General features: G+C 51.5%; 1 protein-coding gene across 1 annotated transcript in view; it reads left to right on the top strand.

Annotated features, from left to right (window-relative positions):
* Nucleotides 1-13,168, top strand: part of HCN4 (hyperpolarization activated cyclic nucleotide gated potassium channel 4) — a 104,568-nt gene that overhangs the window by 27,101 nt on the left and 64,299 nt on the right. The window contains exon 2 of the mRNA XM_066558965.1: nt 3,182-3,605. Within this exon, the coding sequence (XP_066415062.1) occupies nt 3,182-3,605 (424 nt within the window). The remainder of the gene's footprint in view (nt 1-3,181; nt 3,606-13,168) is intronic.

Raw genomic sequence — 13,168 nt, 5'->3', positions numbered from 1 at the left:
TTTATTAATTTTTTATGTAGGCTTTTGGAAACAGGAAAAGAAGTGAGAAGAAGACAGGATATCAGACATCCCAGAGATGCATCTCTGTTAGGCTCTTTTGCAAGCCATACCAATGGCTTCACATCTGCTTAGGCTCAAAAATCAGATTCAGGTCCTAAGCCTTGCTTAGCCTCAGCCTTCCATGGACAAACCCCACGCTCCTCACTTTGCCATGTGGCTCCTCTGTGTGCAAGGCAGGGATAATAACTCTGCCTCTCCTGGGTGCAGCAGAGCCAATTTCATCACTGTCAGCTCCCTGGAATTCCCTGGGTGAAAGGAACAACAGAAATCCAGAAAACATGGGTTATTAATAGCTGGTGCTTGCCCTTACATACATCACATGCACTGTTAGTCATTGTGGCCAGTAATTTACAGGGAGGGGAAAGATGTTCCTGGGAGCAAATGCAAAATGACACTTGGATGGTATCAGACCTCTGAGGTGTTGCAGGCCCAGAGAGTCTAATTAAGTCTAAATGCACTGATGCCACCCTGAGCAGATCCTGCTTCCTATGTGGGTGAAATGAAAATGTGCAGGAGCTCTGCAAATCTTTAACAGGAGAATTTTAACTGCCAGGCAGTTCACGTTGGAAAGGCAGGTGCTGGACTTGGTGTGCAGGAGAAATTCTTGGTGGGTTCCAGCTTTTTCTGCCTCCTTCACAGAGCCCCAAGGTTGTCTCCTGTCTGACACCTTTATTAGAGGGATCACTGCATACAGAAGTTTCCCTTCCCTGGTTTTAAGTGCTGGCTTTAAAGGTCAGAGCTGAGGGGCCATGCCAATAATGGAGTCAGCAGTGCAGCCCTGAGGAGAGCTGTGCTGTAAGGCACACGTGGCACTGGGGCTCAGCACTGACTCCTGTGCACACCCTGTTGCTCCAGGGCAGCCCAGGGACAGCAGGCTGGGAGCTCAGGAACTGCTGCAAGTGAGGATGCAGGACAGCTGAGCACACTGGACAGGGAGAGGCTGGGCTGGCAGGGGCTGCTGCAGTCAGGGGAAAGCATTTCAAACATTTCACTGGCCTTGTGTGTGTGCAAAACATCTTCCTTGAGCTGGGAGCCATCCTGCCACTGCTGGCCATGTCCCCAAGTGTAGAAATCACCACCCAGCCTAAAAAAAGAGGCACAAAAATGCAAAGATCTCAGAAGAAAGGCACTTACCTTCCCAGCACTGCAAACCTGGCCGTGCCAGGCTCATGCCATTAATTTGAAACTTGAGAAAACTCATTTTCTTTGGGCCTATCTCCTTGTGTATTCCCTAAGGGAAATGAAGGATGGCTGGGAGGTTATTTATTTTCAGTAATAATGCACAAACTGCTTCCAGACTTCCTGCTATTGTGTGATTATCCAGATTAATTGCCTGGGAAAGCTGCAGCATCATCTCAGGCCCTTATTAAGGAAGCTCACAGCACGGATTTATATTAATGCATATTGCTGGGTGCCACAGCCTTGCTCTTGGAGGCAGATGGACAAATCCCACTGCTGAGTGCTGCCAGCAGCCCTGGACCTGCAGGCTGAGGGGGGATTGCTGGCACCTTGAGAGCCAGGAGGAGAGAGCTGAGGTCATTTTTAGAAAGCTCGTTAGTGAATACCTTTGCTTATTCTAAAATCAGTTCCCATCAGCCTCTGCTGAATGATTGTGAGAATTGCTGGGATGCTGCTGGCTGCTGACCCTGCCTGTACATGGGCAAGGGCTGGAATCTTAAAGATGCTTTTAGGTGCTTTAAAGTGTTCTTACCAGGGAGAGAGGCTCTAGACAGAGAAGGCTTTTAAGGTATATTCTGCCCTTTTGGTTTCCCTGCTGAGAGTTTAACAAACCATGTAGTTGCCTTGCTCTGAAAATCCTGTTCTGCAGCTGCTCAGCCTGGTCCAGGTTCCAGCCAAACAGCCACTAACCAAGGTAGAGCTTGAGGGCTTTTAAAGCAAGTCCAGCTCTCCTGAAACATCTCAGGGATTTTGGCTGTAGAGAGTTAGACAGAGGAGCAGCATGTGCACATCCTTCAGCAGCCCAACACTTCCCTCTGATAAATCAGTGTCAGTGCAGGGTCACACTGATGCTCTCACTGCTGTTGAGGTGATTGCTCATCTCCTGTGACAAAGGGGTGATGATTGTATTAATAACTAATGATATTAGAGTAGCTGTAACTAATATTGTATTAATAACTAATGATATTAGAGTAGCTGACCCATAGTGCACAATGTAGGGTGCAGTGTGAGCCCACAGTGCATCAGCATCTGCATGTGACACATGAGGAGAGCACTGGAGCACCATTGTGCTGGGCAGTGAGGCTCCTCAGCAAGCTCTGACACTGGGAAGGGTTTTAGTCCTCACTCTGGGGGAGCTAGCACCACATTGTCTGACTGTGCATCTGTGGGAAGTCTTTAACAAATCCCAATGGTATAAATTAGGGGTTCTACTCAGCCTGTGTGTGCCTTCAAAACAAAGCTGAGTGTTACAGTAAGGGCCACTGGATAGCACTGAGCTACCACTGGAGTGAAGATGGTAGAGCTTCCTGGAGATTGTGCCTCATGGAACAGGAGTTAAATGCTGGTGTTACTGTCCTTAGAAATGGAATAGGCATCTCCAGGCATGTGACTCCAGGCTTTATTGATTGTTTGTGTACGCCTGTAGAGCGTGGGCTGAACTCCTGGAGTCCAGCTTGGCAGGACTCTGAACTGAAGGCTGAGCACAGGCTCCAGTTCCATCCTGATCCCAGAGCTGTCAGTGCTGGCTGCTTCTAGAGCAGGATCAGCCAGCAGGAGCACAGCCTGGTGGTTTAACCCCACATGGCTTTATTGACACACAGACTCTGAGGCCTCCCCAGTCCTCCTCTCCTTACCCAGCGGTCCCTGTAGTAACCACAGGTTTCTCAGTCTCTCCCCAGGCAGCTCCCAGGTCCCAGGAAGGTGTTCAAGCAGGCATGCCCAGCCCTGGCTCAGCTCCTTTGTGAGCCCTGGAAGGCAGAGCAGGAGAGTTCCTCTGATATTAATTAGTCAATTAGCAGCTTGTGCAGTGTGCTCAGGCGCAGCAGCAGAGCGCGGGGGATGTCTGACAGCAGAGATGGATGAGTTCATCAGTGCAGCTGACCTGGGCTCCCCCACCTCCTGCTCTGGGCCTGATCTCACATGTCTCTGTCTTGCTGTCCAGGTTTTACTGGGATCTCACCATGCTGCTGCTGATGGTAGGGAACCTGATCATCATCCCCGTGGGCATCACTTTCTTCAAGGACGAAAACACCACCCCGTGGATTGTCTTCAACGTGGTTTCGGACACGTTCTTCCTCATCGACCTTGTCCTCAACTTCCGGACAGGCATCGTGGTGGAGGACAACACCGAGATCATCCTGGACCCGCAGAGGATCAAGATGAAGTACCTGAAGAGCTGGTTTGTGGTGGATTTTATCTCCTCCATCCCCGTGGACTACATCTTCCTGATCGTGGAGACGCGCATCGACTCCGAGGTGTACAAGACGGCGCGGGCGCTGCGCATCGTGCGCTTCACCAAGATCCTGAGCCTGCTGCGCCTGCTGCGCCTCTCCCGCCTCATCCGCTACATCCACCAGTGGGAGGAGGTGAGACAGCCCTGTCTGCCAGCTCTGCCCTCCCACAGCTGCTTTCCTTGAATGCCCCTTCTCCTTCCTGCCCCTTGTGTCAGGGCTCGATGCTTTGTTGGAGCGAATTCCCGAGGGAATTCTGCAGGTTGTTGGTGCTGTGGGCTCTGGGATCGGCATCCACATGGATGATGCTGGGTGGGCTGGCAGGAGGGTGGGCACAGGTGGGCCCCTTGCAGGAACTGTGGAGCTGGTGAGCAGAGCAATCAGCCAGACAGCAAGGGCTTGCCCTCTCAGTGCCCCCAAAGGTCCAGGAGCAGCTCTGAGGAAAGGGCTGGAGACAGCTGATTTGCAGAACCTGTGGCATCTGTTTGCCATCTGCTGCTTCTCTGTGCTTATCTCTTGAATGAAGAGATAAGCATGGGCATGTGTTAGAGCCCTCTTGCTTTCTATATTCTCTGACACTGTGCTAAGGGAAAAAGGAAGGAAGAGCAATCTGCAGTCAAAGGTCTGGTGAAAAGCAAGATCCCCACAAGCCCAGGACCCTGTGCTGCTCCCAGGGGGAATTCCAGGTGCAGGGTGAGTTGTCAGGAATAATGTGGGTGAAGCCACAACCTTGCAAGTAGCTTGAAAATCAGCTGTTTTTCTCCTGTCTCCGTGCTCTCCAAAGCAGAGAGAAAAGCTCCCTGCATCTCTCTCCACATGTCAGGAGCATATTTTCAGGCCAAGGAAAGCTGGTCAGGGCAATTTCATCTTCGTCCCCATACTTTGTGTTGTGCTTTGGAGCAGAGCCTGCTGCAGAGCATGATCTAATGCAGGGCATGCTCCTGGTAATGTGAAGGGGAAGCAGCCATGCAAGTCATGGCTCGATTGCAGCGAGCTGTCACAACACTAATTCATGACAGAGCTGAGCCCTTCCCTCCTCCAAGCAGCCCACACTCACAGGGAGAGGGAGCACTGGGGCATGCTTCACAAATCTCAGGCTTCATCCTTGTGGTGTTACCATTTGTGAGGGCTTCACTTAGAGCAGAGCAGAGCCTCGTTGAGCTCTGGGATGACACTGGACAGGTGCTGAGGAGAGGCAGCCCCAGCCCTCAGGTTTATAATTCATATTCATTCACTCTGTGGTGCAGGCAGGAGTGCACAGAGAGGTGAACAAAGCACAAGTGTCCTTCTGGGGTGACTCGGTGAGTCAGGGGCTGAGCAGGCACTGACATCTCCAGGTGTGCTGGCCTGTCCCATGGTTGCTTGGTTCCCTCTCCTCTAATCCGAGCAGCTCAGCAGAGGTGAGGTGGTGGCTCAGGCACTCCACAGACTCACAGGCACCCACAGCAGTGCACAGCTCCCTGCTTGCTTCCCTCTGCTCCTTGACTTCCCTTCCAGGAGGTGCTTGAAGAGAACTGAAGTGTATTTGCTATTTTGTACTGAACTTGTTTTGAAAATGACAAGGCAGGAGCAGATCAGTGTTTTTCCCTCTCTCACTTCTTGTAGCTTGACCGAGCATCCATTCCCAGCTTCTGTCTCTGATGCCATTCCAGGGATGCTGTTCCTGTGCTGCTGTCCTAGGCCCTGGCACAGCACAGCTGGGTGCCCTCTGGGGCACAGGCTCCCCAGGGTGGGGCAGGGCTGCCAGGGCAGGGCAGGGCTGGTGCTGGTTGCACTTTGGGACTGCAATGCAGACTCTGTGTGCACTGCAGAGCCCAAGCAGCAAACAGCATGGGCTGTGTCAGACTGGGCTCGGCCCAGGCTGCAGTTCCTGGAGAGAGTTTGACACTGGGAGCTTCTCCAGCTTCACAGCAGGGAGGGAGGCAGGGGGAAGGGGTGATCCCCTGTCATTGGTGCAGTGCCTGCCACAAAGCAGAGGGGAGACAGGGAGGGGGAGTGCTGCTTCATCCTTGCGTGGGAGTTGTGCTCCTGCAGCCACGCTGGCAGCTCTCTTCCTCTGAAGTGCCTACAGATGATGCCTGTCTGAAAGGCCACGTTCATCTTTCCTCCCTGCACCCATCAGTGCTGATCTGCCAGGGCAGAGCAGTGCTGGACAGACTTACTCTGGTGTGCAAGAGGGAGGAGGACCTGGGAGAGGGGGTGCTGCAGGTCTGGTCCCTGTGGTCCCCCCCTCCTATCCATGCCTCATCAGCTGGCAGTGTCTCTGTAGCTCTTTGCTTCTGAGCAGATCAGCTGGAAGGGGATGTGAGCAGGGTGTGCAGGGCCTCTGCAGAGGAGTGTGTGCCCTAGGGGAGCGTGTGCAGGGCAGAGCTGCACGGCCAGAGAGGGATCCCATGGCACTGTGTGAGGGCAGGGCACCCCTCACTGCACTGAGCTGGGGCAGTCCCTGCCCGTGGAGGCAGGGGCAGCACACACAGCGCCCTCCTCACTCAGCTCCTTGTGTTGCTGGGGCGAGGGCAGGGATCAGGGGGCACTTCCCAAGCTGCCAGCAGCCTCTCCCTTCATTCCCCTGCAATTGTCCATGCTCTGCATGAATTTATCTCCGAGGCTGCAGTGAGCAGGAGCAGCCTTCTCCAGGGCTGCAGTGCTGTAAAGCAGCCAGGCTCTCATCTGTTCCACATCAGTGCTGCTCAGGACTCTCTGGGCTCCAGAGCTGGGGCTGCAAGTCCCTGCAGCCTCTGCCATCCTCCCCAGATCCCAGAGAGGTGCTCTGGGGATACAGCTGGGCAAACAACCTGAAGAGAAAAAGAAGGCAAAAGGCAAGAAAAACAATCTAAGGCACTCGTGTTCACTGGAGTATGAAAATAAGCTTAATTCCAAATGTAGCAGTTTCATTTGCATGATGCATTTTGCATGAGTGGTCCCACGAATGAATTTACCAGAAGGGCAGAGTATAAATAGAATCTTTCTGAAGTGTCTGCCGTGTCTCCCCTGCAGTTGGGAGCTTGATTGCAGTGTAGGCAGCTGCACTCCCACTGGCTGGGCTCTGGCTTGCCTCAAATCTCTATCACCAGCCCCAGTGGTGTTCCCTGGAGTTCCCCAGGCCAGGAGCACAGGTCAGAGCAAACAGGGCTGCTCCAGCCAGGCCTTGTTCTACCCCAGAGAAACTCTTGTTATCTCAGCCTTTCTTTGGGGTACCCAGCTTGGTCAAGGTTCCTGTACCTGCAGCACATGGTCCCAGGGCCAGGTGTCCCACTGTCCCACTGTCCCATTGTCCCACTGTCCCACTGTCCCAGGGTTAGGGAGTTGGGTCTCCCCACTGCTGAGCTGAGAGTGTCCAGGGAAAGGAGATCCAAACATGAACATCCTACAGACCTCATCCTACAGACAGAAAAACAGCAGAAACACCATGGAACCCATGGATTCAATCAGGATGAACCATCCAGGTCAGACTGGGAGTCAAAATCCCCTCAATTTTCTGAGCTTTCCCTGTTGTATGCACAGCATCTACCCTGTGGTTGGTGCTGGGGTACAGAAATCTGTATTCAATATCAAACTATTTTGACTTAGGAACATTCATTGGAACAACAGCACAATCCTGCTCCTATAAATCTGTTTCCAAATAGTACACAGGGCAAGTTAACCAAAATGTTTTGATTGCAGACTCTGTGGGAGGGACTGTGATGGGAAGGAAAGGAACTATCTGGGTTTGATATATATCAAAATGGCAATACTATCATAAGTGAGGATTTTTCAGATTTTTTTCAGGAAGAAAAATACATCTTTTGGTTTCTGCAGCTGAAACCTGAAGCAAAGGACAATTTGATGATTTTCAGGCTATTATGTTATTGAAACCTTGCAAACTTGCCTGAGTGCTGTCCTTTTCTTCCCTCGAGTTTCTATATTACAGAGAAGCTTTAGGAGGGAGGGAATGCATCCTCTCAGGTCCCAGTGACAGCTCCCAGTAACAGCTGGGCACGGATCAGACCCTCTGAAAGATGATGTCACTTTTCAGAAGCTTCAGCTGTTTAGAGAAAGGACCCAAAGCTGGAGGGCCTGTGTGGAAGGACCAGGAAAGGGCTTCCAGAGGCCAGGAGAATATGGCTCCCAAGTGATTCTCCTTGATTTGCTAATTCCCTTTGTTTCTCTGACCCATCTGTAGCCTTTCCTAAATGCAAGTACAATAACGTGGCTGGAGGCCTGGGGTATCATTGTCACCCCTAATAATGAAGAGATGGGACTATTTTGGGGTTAAGAACTATTTATGGCTTAGATAAACATCAGTCTCAGGGGCTGTGAGATTTTAGAGGGGCAAGCAGCTGGCCACAGCTCAAAGTAGTCACAAGTTCTTTGTTACAAGGCAATACAGAACTTTCTAAGCCAATGAATAGATGCCACAAGGTTTATTTTGCTTTTCTAACCCATCACCTTTACTTACATCTGCTGCACTGTGGGTACTTTTACCCAATAGGCTTCTGTCTCACTTGCACATAAATGCTTCTGTTATAACTTCTAAACTCTCAAGGTTGTGAGCTCAATCCTCACACAGGGCACTAATTTGTTGGATTAAGCCCTTTTCTGACCCAGAGATGGGGCAGCTGAGAGGTGTTTTATAAACTTCTATTCCATTTTCAGTCTCATGAGAAGGGTGGGACAATAGAGATGTTATAATTCACACCACCACAATCAGAAGCCAACTATTTCCTAATTACATTGTAAGTGTTTCTGGGCCTATCAGCTTTTGTCACACCATGCTGGAAATGCTTTAAAGCCAATACTCTAAAATGCATCTTTCATCTTTCTATTTCTCCAAAGTATCTGGTTTTACCTGCAAGGCCATCCTTTGAAACTTGTTTCTGGTTCCATTTCTCTCTCCACAATGTCTGTCCTATTCCATGGCATTTCTCAGTCAGCATTTCTTCTCTCAGGGTGTGCATACAGATATGTGAGACTTCTGTCAGGCTGTGAGAATTCTCTCTCTACAAATCCATTTCCCACATCAGTTTATTCCATACAACCACACCCCTACATTAGAAACCCTTCACCATTTATCAATGCAGTTTCTCACTTATTTAAAGCATATTCTTACAGCTATAGAAACATAAGTTTATGATTTTTCTGTTTAATGTCTGTGTATTGTATTTTTACATCAATCCAAGCTTCTCCCAAGGCTGCAAATCAAACCCTTCAGTGTCTGTGGAAGTTTCTGCTTTTCTGATTCCCACACAGGGGAGTGGGATGGGATCTTTGGCCAAATCTGTAAGTGGATCCTGGGAGGGGAGGAGCTGGGCAGTGACTGTTCCCAGCACAGCAGGGTCCTGTGGCACAGGCAGCTCCAAGGGGCTGAGCAGATCCTTTCTTAAGAGGATTTGCAATTCTGTCCCATTAAACAGCAAGGCAGGCCCAGGAGAGCAACTCATCAAAACCTGTGGCCAGGCTTGGGTAAAATCAGACTCAACAAACACCAGCAGTGTGGCCAGGAAGGGGACTGGGGGCTGGGCTTCTTCCTAATTTCCATTACCTCATTTCTGAAGCCTTATTAAGCACTTTCTTTAATGTGCTTGCAGGAACTTATTAAAACCATAATGCAAGATACAGGAATTTCATTCTCACTGCACAAAGTGACCCCAAACTTGAGCCATCTTTTCCTCTCAGAGAAAATCCTGGCTGCACTGAAACAAATGGCAAAACCCTCTTGTTGGAATATCAGGCAGAGGTTTTTCATTATTGTACCACAGCCTCTCACATGGAACTGTTGTCACTTGTGCAGCCCAAGTGGAGAGAGAGCAGACAGCACAAGGACATGGATGTTCTTTATTCTGTACATTGAATTTTCCCTCTCCTGCCCATGGGCATCCCCTGCTCCATCCCCTGCCCTGTGCCAGGAGAAACACACCCAGAAAAGTTTTTTTGGAGGAGTTGTTCTTTGGCAGGAAGTTCTACTGCTCTAATGGAAATTCAGCTCCCCACCTGGGCCCTGGGAATACAGTTTCAAAGAGAATATCATCAAAAATGGCTTCTAATGAATTATAAGGAGCCAGGCAAATATTTGAATAGCTGTGCAGCCACGGGGCTTGCCATGAAAAGGAAAAAGCTTTTCTTTTTTCTACACTCACCTCCTGGCAGGGCTTAATGGGTCCTGTGTCAACAGCAGGGTGTGAGCAGGGAATGCCTGCTCTGGGCTTTGGGATTGGGGCACAGTGTCTGTCTGTCTGTCTGTCTGTCTGTAGGATACCTGCTCTGGGCTTTGGGATTAGGGCACAGTGTCTGTCTGTCTGTCCGTCTGTAGGAATACCTGGTTTGGAGTTTGGGATTAGGGCACAGTGTCTGTCTGTCTGTCTGTCTGTCTGTAGGAATACCTGGTTTGGAGTTTGGGATTAGGGCACAGTGTCTGTCTGTCTGTCTGTCTGTCCGTAGGAATACCTGGTTTGGGCTTTGGGATAGGGCACAGTGTCTGTCTGTAGGATACCTGGTTTGGGGTTTGGGATTAGGGCACAGTGTCTGTCTGTCTGTCTGTCTGTCTGTAGCAATACCTGGTTTGGGGTTTGGGATTAGGGCACAGAGTGTCTGTCTGTCTGTAGCAATACCTGGTTTGGGGTTTGGGATTAGGGCACAGTGTCTGTCTCTCTGTCTGTCTATAGCAATACCTGCTCTGGGGTTTGGGATTAGGGCACAGAGCTGTCTGTCTGTAGGATACCTGCTCTGGGGTTTGGGATTAGGGCAGAGAGTGAGCTGTCTGTCTGTCTGTAGGATACCTGGTTTGGGATTAGGGCACAGTGTCTGTCTGTCTGTAGGATACCTGCTCTGGGGTTTGGAATTAAGGCACACAGTATCTGCCTGTAGGAGTATCTGCTGTGGGGTTTGATATTAGGGCACAGAGCTGTGTGTCTGTAGGAATACCTGGTTTGATATTAGGGCACAGAGCTGTGTGTCTCTAGGAATACCTGGTTTGATATTAGGGCCCAGAGCTGTGTGTCTGTAGGATACCTGCTCTGGCATTAGGGCCCAGAGCTGTGTGTCTGTAGGATACCTGCTTTGGCATTAGGGCACAGAGCTGTGTGTCTGTAGGATACCTGCTCTGGCATTAGGGCCCAGAGCTGTGTGTCTGTAGGATACCTGCTCTGGCCTTAGGGCACAGAGCTGTGTGTCTGTAGGATACCTGCTCTGGCATTAGGGCCCAGAGCTGTGTGTCTGTAGGATACCTGCTCTGGCCTTAGGGCACAGAGCCATCTGTGGGGCAGGAGCTCAGAGCCAGGCTGTGGCAGTGGGAGCCATTTGCTGTCTCAGGGATGCTTTGCCCTGGTGTGTCCTCAGCACAGGGGTGCCCGTGTGGCAGAACCAGCTGGGCACTGCCCTGGGCAGAGCAGTGGGGTTGGTTGAAGCCTCCCTCCTGCAGGGCAGTGCCCAGTGACAGGGGTGAGCAGGGCAATGACAGGGTGCTGCTGTGCCCAGCTCTGTCAGGGGTGCCAGGGTCCCTCAGTCTGCCCTTTCCTGCTGGCTGGGGCTGTGCAGGGTTCCTAGAGCCACAGGGGAGCTCTCATCCCCTGTGCCCTGCCAGCACCAGCTGCCTCAGCTCCGTGCCCACATCGTGCTGTGCCCACATCGTGCCAGCTGCCTGGCATTTGCCTCGGGCCATTGTGTTTGGAGCCTTCATTATCACTGCTGTGCTACAATAACAGAGGGATGTGCTGCAGCCTGGCACCAGGGCTCCTCCTGCCACTGTCACTTCCCAAGGTTTGATGGAGATTTACTGATGGGGTTTGTTCCAGCTGCAGCCCTGCAGGAGCCCGGGCCCAGCCTGCCCTGGGGCTGGCACACAGGGCACAGCTGAGGAGCTGTCACCTACCCTGAGTCACACAGTAGGCACAGGACTGTGTTGGGAGGGCTCTGGAATATCCGCAGGGAGGAAACCCCAGAGCCCCTCTGGGCTCTGCTCAGGGCTGGGCACTGCCCAGGGCAGCAGCTCTGCCTCCTGGGCAGGGGCAGCTCCTGGGCTCAGTCCCTGCCTGTGGCTCTGGGGCCATTGCTGGGCCTGGAGCAGAGCCTGGGGCTGCTCTGCCCCTCCCTGCACCCAGGGACAGACAGGGACACCCAGGGACACTGAGGGATACCCTGGGACACCCAGGGACAGGCAGTACCATCCAGGGACACCCAGGGACACCTAGGGACACTGAGGGATACCCAGGGACACCCAGGGCTGAGGGCCCCTCTCAGCTGGGGCTCCTCTCCAGGCTGAACAGCCCCAGCCCCCTCAGCCTCTCCTTGGCAGGGAGATGCTCCAGGCCCTTCCTCATCTCTGCAGCCTCTGGAGCTCCGTGTCCCTGTTGTCCTGAGGAGCCCAGAGCTGGACACAGCCCTCCAGGGTGAGCAGAGGGCAGCAGCTTTTGTGAGCTGTGTTTGTAACAGGGACAGGGGGCTGCATTCCAGTTAAAGGGAGCTTCTAAATCACAGCCCATGCTGTGAGCTCAGGAAGCAGCAAGGGCAGTGCCCATTCCCTGAAGTGTGTGGGAGCACAGATTTCCCCCTCAGAAGGAGCACTGTGAAGAGCTCTGGAAGGGCTGCACCCTCCCTGGAGCAGGAACTGAGCACCCCAGAGCGTGTCTGTGCCCCCAGCCCTCACATCATCTGTGATAGCCACACAGACAGCTGGGGACAGCTGAGGCAGCTTTTGAACCTTCCACAGAGAGATTCCTGTCACCACTTGGGCTCCTGATCCAATGCCAGCTCTGTTTTGTCCCTCAGAGTCGTGTTCTGCCAGGCTCAGCCCAGACTTGGAGGCCAGTTTGTCTAAGGCACATCAGCCCTGGCAAGTGGGTGCAGATGAATGGCTCCTCTTCAAAGCCTCTTCCAGGAAGGCATTATTGATTGCATTCAAAGCAAGTGGGAACTTTAATGAGACAGCCAGAGAGAGCAGCATTTCCCTGCCTCCCTGGCTGGGTTCAGCAAGGCAGGGCTGGAGAGGAACGTGCCAGATCTGAGTTGTGTCAATGAGGAAGGAGCTTGGCCCACATAGCACCATGGCCAAAAACCAAATTGGTTGGTGGAGGAGAAGGGGATTTTGAGCAGCAGAAACTTAGAAACCCCCAGCCCTGAGCTCAGCTTTGGTTTTGACCCACTTTTCTCCTTGCCAGGAATGTGGCAATGGAAGAAAACAGCAGTGTGAGGTGAAGGAAGGAGAAATCTTTCTTGGGAAGGACAAGAGCCAGGCCCAGAGAGGTGTTGTGAGGGTTTAATGGGCAGCAGCCTCATTGATGAAGTTATTTTCTGAGCCCTGCTGTGAAAAGAGCTGTTTGGGAGACAGTTTCAGGACATGCAATTATCCAGTTTGCCAGCTTAATGCATTCAACTTAACCTCATTTTTATGAAGCAGAAATCAATGGGGTAACTTTTTCAGGGCTAAGAGATGACATTTTATTCTTGCTTCTCTCATAAGGAGGCATATTTTTAAGCTTCATTTTCTGCTGTAACTCCTCCCTCTCCACTTTTGCTTAAGCAGGAATACTCCAAGGGCTAGAGGAAAGAGTGAGGCAATTTCCACATTCCCAGAGTCACGTTAGAATGGAAAATATTTCTGAAATCTCTTTGCAATGCATGGAATCATTTTCCTTCTTGGAAAAGGACTTGGAAATGCATTTAGAACTTCAATACAAGCACATTTTCATGAATTCCATCCAAGCACCACTTCACCTGGGAAGGAT

The sequence above is a fragment of the Molothrus aeneus genome, chromosome 13 (genome assembly GCF_037042795.1).
Source record: "Molothrus aeneus isolate 106 chromosome 13, BPBGC_Maene_1.0, whole genome shotgun sequence".
Lineage (NCBI taxonomy): Eukaryota > Metazoa > Chordata > Aves > Passeriformes > Icteridae > Molothrus > Molothrus aeneus.
Note: the sequence above shows the minus strand (reverse complement) of the source record. Positions and strands in the feature narration are given on the sequence as shown.